Raw genomic sequence first — 6,677 nt, 5'->3', positions numbered from 1 at the left:
AGGGGTTAATTCATTAATCACTGAATAAAGTAGTGTTACCTTTCTTTTTTTGTTTAGTATATACTGCATTTAATCAGTGATGTCCTTTTCATGACTTGTTGTAAGCAGCTCAACTAGCCTAAAAATACTTGCATTTTTGCATACCATGCCTTGATAAAAGCTTTGCACATTTTTACATAATATACACATTTGTGAACAAAGCAGATTTCATCTCCAAATGTATATATATTTATCTGTTGCTTTAATCTCATTTTCCTTATCCAATAATATTATATATACACAATATGCAATATTTTGTCAGCGGAGGAAATGTGTTCTAATAAATAAATAAGAAATGAATTAATAAAATACAGTATCATTCTGATCGGATAACTTGGTTCACAACTGGATATTCATATATGTAATGACTGACATTCAGAAGTTGCGAGAAAATAGTTTATAGAAAAATCTAGTTGATGATCAATGGTTCGTGTAACGTATCCGTCATTCTACAGGGAACTTTGTAAATCAAAACAAAGAATATAGAGAACTGAAATCTGCTTGATGTAGAGTACTGGACCTTCTGCGACGGATGGATTATAACAAATTACGTCTCTCTTTTTTATTGACATTTATTATTCGATCAGATGGGCATTATTATGAAAATAGTCGCAGTGCTGAATCAGGTCGATAGGCCTTGTATTTGTAATTTATTAATATGATGGTCACTTTACTTACTCCCATTCTCCTATTTAATCTTTTTGGTAACTTGAGACTCTCGTGACAAATGATTAAACAAAATATCAGCTGAAGATAAATGATAGTTTCTGTTAATATCAGTGTTCCGTGGAATATCGATATTTGTATGACGGTGTACTGAATCAGGTCGATTGACCTTGTATCACATATTTTCATATATTCATTCGTCGACGACAACAGCAAGGTAGATCGTTAAATTACAGGTTACATGTTCAATCAACCTAGTTCAAGTAAACTCAATAATGTCATACTATTACACCACCTTAGCGACCAAGTGCTGTTATTCGTTTTGTTTAGCTTTCGACATCTCTAAGTGATATTGGGAACATGCCATGTGAAAGCAGGCATGTTGCTATTTCGAAACAGGAAAATGCACCTTTACAAATGAACTTGAGATTCATGCGAAGGTTTTATCAACCTTGTACGAAAATCAAAATAACCTGGAGAAGAGCGTTACCAATACATTAAATTGGATTTTAAAGAAATACTTCTGTTTGGTGCATTTCCGTATTAACCCATTACTAGTAAATAATATAATGTATGAATTTAGTATTTTGGAATGACGTTTCACATGGTAACAGAAACATTGTGGTAAGACAATAAACGATGTCATGATGTAGCCATTACCAGTATATACAAATCAAAATATTAAAAAGATTAATTTCCCTTATTATAACAAACGTGGTCTTTCTTCACGCAGAGGATGGGACGTATTTTCTCTCTTTTTCCATAGGGTGCGATTGCTGTGATTTTGATTTGGTGACTGGTCCTTACGGTGTTACTCACGATGCGCTCATGGCATCATCTAGTCATCCTGATTGTCCTTTATCAAATGTGCGATTCAGCAGTGCCCGAGGATGGTGTCCAGAACATTTTGGAAACGGAGACTATGTTCAGGTAATACTATATATAATTCAAACACAGATGTTATACTTCAATCGATATGATAGAAACAAAACTGTTTCTCTAACTGTCAATTGTATATCGGATGAAACATTAGGCAAAGGGTTATTATTTGCCTATCATACATGTCTGCCACACCACCTGCATTTATCACGTCTGTACACACGGTTGACATGGAACATTAGTGGATCAAAATATTATCAATATTTTAGGCAATTAATTTGTTTAAAAAATGAAATACACCAATAAAAATTTTCAATTGCAAACAACAAAAGAGCTGAGATATAAATAATATCCATTGTCATTGCCTACACATGCAGTAGAATGTACCTGAAAACTTTGAATGATATCCTGACCTGAGAGCGTGACGTAAAACATTTACATATTTTTCCTTGATCAATCAAATAATTTGCTGCTTTGCGATCATTATGCTGATAGCTAACAATAAAACAGCTTGTTGTCAGGACTGAATGACGAAAAACAAGTCATGCTTGGCTTTTGATTAAATTTGACCTTCTAAATTAGCCCTTGGTACTTCAGATAAGAACTAATACTAATTAATACTACTTAGCAATTTGTATATATCATGTTCTTATTTGACTTCAATTCTGCTCCTTGTCAATATTGCGTGACGAGAAACAAATCATGGTTGGCTTTTGATTAAACTTTTTATATCGATGATAAGGTAAATTCGGAAATGTGAATGATCATTTGTATAAGAGATCTCGTCGACATTAGGTTATCAGCCGTCAGTCGTTTATTTTCAAATTAGATATTTGACGACGAACTCATACAAATCTAAGGTAATATATAATTTGTTTTTTTTATTTCTTACAACACAGGTGCACTTTAAGACTCTTTCAGCTGTGAAGGCAATACAGACTCGTGGACGTGGAATCTTCAATCAATGGGTGACTTCATATAAGGTCAATATCAGTATGGACGGAATCACTTGGGATTCCATACTAGACTCCACCACTGGTCAAGTAAAGGTAACACCTCAACGGTATAAGAGACGTAACTCTGATACTTCACAAATGTTTTTATATTGAATGATGTACATACGTTTATGGCGTGGTAATGATTTTCTACTTTCTGCCAAAAAGCAATCATAGGTTATTTTGAATAATCTATAAAGACCTGCGTTCCTAGATGTTCGACGCAATTATTGATTTATTTGTTCTTGAAATTACCCATGCGTTTCACTAAAACCAATTTCCTGGAGATAATTGAAAGCAATTGGCCATTGCTTAAATTCTTAGGAAGTGTGAAAATGTTGTTTTCACCTTAGCGCGTGAGTCATTTATTTATTTAACACAAACGATGGCTTTTTATGAAATATTCAATAAATAATATAATATATGAAAAAAGGAAATGCACTGCAGACATAACCGCAAAGTTTGCTATCTATTTTATATGGGTAGGGTTTCCAGACACTTTGAGATGAAATCTATGATGACAAGGTGTTAAATCAAATTTTCTGCTTATAACTAACACTAATAGCCGTTTCAGTGCATACAATTTTACTAATATGACAATATGGTGATATGTTACAATCAAACGTGACTTTCAAACATTAATGTAAAGTCAGTATGACGACTGGCAAATATGAAGAATATTTCCGTACAGCTTAGGTCAATTCTAGTGCTGTGAAAATATTTTTAAAGATTTTTTTAAAAAGCGTCTTTCTAGAAAGATCAGGTAAAGCGACATGGAATGTAAATAAGATGGCACATTGCTTTCTCAGGTACCATTGTTGATTTCTCTGGTACTGTAATTGCACAATGTACATTTCATTAAAATGACAATTATTAAGGCTTGACAAATGTTTTGGGCGCTAGAATATTCCTAGAGTAGTGTCGCAAAATAAGGGTGTCAACAATTCTTTTTTTTCAATCATGAACTTCTGTCACAACCTTTAGGCCAAGTGCTTTATAACCATCGTGGTTCAGCCGTCATCTTCTGCCGTTCCGAACCTTTTCGTTAAAAATGCTCCTCCTCCTTAGCGCGTGAGTGAATTTCAACACAATTCAGTCTTAAACTTTAATTATTAGAGGGGGAGAAGTCATTCGTTAGTTCAAAAGGTAGGTTGATTCAATCCCTAGGGACTATGATGACAAGGTGTTAAGCGAAAATGTTACTTTAAAACCTCCGTGACGTTCCAGTACATTTCAATCAAATTTGGTTTGAAACATCTTGAGGGGATGTTAGTCATGACGAGGAATTACGCTGTAGCTGACATTTTGCTTAAATTCTTCAATTTTTTAATAAATTTGGTATGTAACATTCATAGGAGAGGAAAGCCATTTCTTAAATTGGACTACATGCCACGTTTCCATTCAGTCGTATAGTTGCACGGTTCAGAATATACTTATGTATTCGGCATTTTGAAGGGAGCAGATGTTTTGAAAATCCAGAAGTTATGTGAGCACTTGCCTATCTAGATTTTGACATTTTTTAGATCACATTATATTTTCCTCAATCGCCTCCTAGGGTTCAAACTTAAGGTCATTAGCAACACTGACGAAACATGGAAGGACGAAACAACTGTTTACTGTTTGGTATCTAAATCATTTTAAAAAGGTACTATTCACTTGTGAGTGTTTTGATACATTTTTAGTCAAATTTGGTATGACAAATATTTGTTACAACGTGCCTTATACATAATTTTTAGATATAATCACAATCAAAACTTGTTTAAATAAAGATTTTTCATATATTCACAATCGTCAACGTAAAGTTTGATAAGAATAGTTTCATTTTCATTCAGGTATTTCCTGCAAATTTCGACAATGACACAGTCGTAACGAATACACTGGAGACAAATGTCGTTGCCAACTACATCAGAGTGATAAGTCTTTCTGGATATTACCGTAACTCAATGAGGCTGGAGGCAAAAGGATGTCCAGTATCCATTCTTCGTCAAATGGGTAATTTTAATAATGTAGCATACCTGCTTCTGAATTCCATCTAAACCTCCAGAAGTACGATAAACTCCTTTATGTTAACATGGATCAATGGCAATCAATCATGAGACAATGACAACTTGATAATACAACAATAAAGCAAAAATATAATGGAGTAATTAGTTATACATTATATGACAACCAGATCATACCACGATGAAAAAGAATATATTTAGGTTGTTGTACATATAATTTGAGGACTTATAGTATGTCTTAAAATGATAGTGATTGGACCGTTTGATCTCTATCAAAACAAGACAAGCAAACAATGAAACAAAGTCAATAATATTCTTTTCCATTTACATTTTGTAAATGTTATTTTCTGTTCAGAATTCATATTCAAATGCCGTTTCAGATTATCTTGGCCCTGATATCACATGACATTTGTCAAAACTTGTTCACTTAACTCTTCAGTGTGGAAAACGAAACCCAAGAAAATAAATCCATTTACAATATATGCATCATGTAACCAAATACTGACATTATGGAATGTTTGACAAAATCATAAACAATCTGAAATTTAGTTTAATTGAATTGGAAAATAAATTCCATTGTGATTAAGAAAAGGATAAGTATTATTATCGTTCGTTTCCTCTGAAAAGTAATAAGTTTAAAACAGAAATGTGTTGGATTTTTTTTAATGTTTTTGTATTTAGTCAATGGACTGAATTAACTTTCCAGACACATGCCGCAGATGGGGAAAAAAGTTGGGATCAAGCGGCGACATTTTTCCTGTTCTCCTGTACACAGACGCAACGAACCACGTAGATTGTGGATTGAAGTGTTTCGGACAGATGGATTGTGACAGCTTCCTGTTTGACGCCTCCTCGACCCGCTGTAGATTACTGAAGGTGACAACTGAATATTCAAATACCAGTGTAGACCTCGATGGTGTCTGGTATTTCAGAAAAATGCATTGAGATTGATTTTTATTCGATATTCTTACTTGGACTTATATCGGTGGGTGTTATGTCAAAGACTAATGGAATATTATTTGAAGCTGATTTGGTCTTAAGAAACAAGGTTAGTTTAGGCCCTACCGTTGCTACCATCATCCGTCAACAATTTCTTTAAAACAACACATGAATTTCTGAAACTGTAAATTAGTGCAAAGAAGGAGAACCAAGGCTTCTGCTGGTTTTGCCTTCCTAAATAGCCGGAATGGGATTTGATCCTCGAACAGAATCTCGTATTTACCATACTTGTCCAACCAGGAGCATCTCACAATACGTGGAGAGGATTGGAAGAGCAGGACGACAGGGCCAACCCGCAACTACTATTTAGTAGTTTGATAACCAGAACATTGCTAGAAACTTTCTCGGCATCTCAGCTGAAATTGTGAATTATTGTCAGATGCAGTATGTTTGAGGAATTCAATATCGTTTGTCTATGGGTTCATGGTACAGAGTGTTGTTCAGACAGCAGTTTCCACTGCAATGAGATAAACAAACTGGGTCATAATCTTGACCATTTATAAAATAACGTGATATGTAATGAACGGCAATAGCAGCTATGTTTAGTATTAAGTGGATGATTATCATTCAAATTTAGTTGATCTCTATTGTATGGCTCATTTTAGAATTGTTAAAATAAAGAATTTGTGTGATAAAAAAACTACAACATTATTTTCTTTGCATTTATACCAAGTAGTCAAATCCTATAAGTTTACTAACAAATCGCTTCATGTACCTAATACCTCGTAGTTCACAAAGTATTTCAGTACTTTTATCATATTTAGATGAAACATTTTTAGATTTAGAATTTGAAATTAACTTCATATATGAAATGTGCGTCGTTTTAACTTCACAGTATATATGTATATTTACAACTGGTACATTTACAAAAAATACCATTACATTTAAAATTCAATTTATGTAAAGAAATATATCGCAAATCAAATATAGACTATCAAGTTTATAACAGTTTCCTGGATATAAAACGATATGAACCAATTTATTGATATAATTTGTTGTAACCACTTATATTAGATAATTATTAGATACATGCAGTTAAAAGTTTCTTAATTCAGCCAATATCTCTTTACTGGTACATCAACAAGTAGTGATGGAA

At 33.4% G+C, this 6,677-nt stretch overlaps 1 protein-coding gene across 1 annotated transcript; it reads left to right on the top strand.

Moving 5' to 3' along the window:
- Positions 1-1,516: 1,516 nt before the first annotated feature.
- LOC132561170 (coagulation factor V-like) lies at positions 1,517-5,527 on the top strand (the record flags this gene model as incomplete). The annotated part of the gene is given in 5 exon segments (XM_060225897.1): positions 1,517-1,571; positions 1,574-1,635; positions 2,484-2,633; positions 4,412-4,562; positions 5,289-5,527. Coding segments are annotated over 5 exon segments (657 nt in total), but the record flags the coding sequence as incomplete, so codon positions are not given.
- Positions 5,528-6,677: the final 1,150 nt, after the last annotated feature.

The sequence above is a fragment of the Ylistrum balloti genome, unplaced genomic scaffold (assembly GCF_031769215.1).
Source record: "Ylistrum balloti isolate Yb309-2 unplaced genomic scaffold, AGI_CSIRO_Ybal_v1 Utg371162, whole genome shotgun sequence".
NCBI classification, from domain to species: Eukaryota; Metazoa; Mollusca; class Bivalvia; order Pectinida; family Pectinidae; genus Ylistrum; species Ylistrum balloti.
Note: the sequence above shows the minus strand (reverse complement) of the source record. Positions and strands in the feature narration are given on the sequence as shown.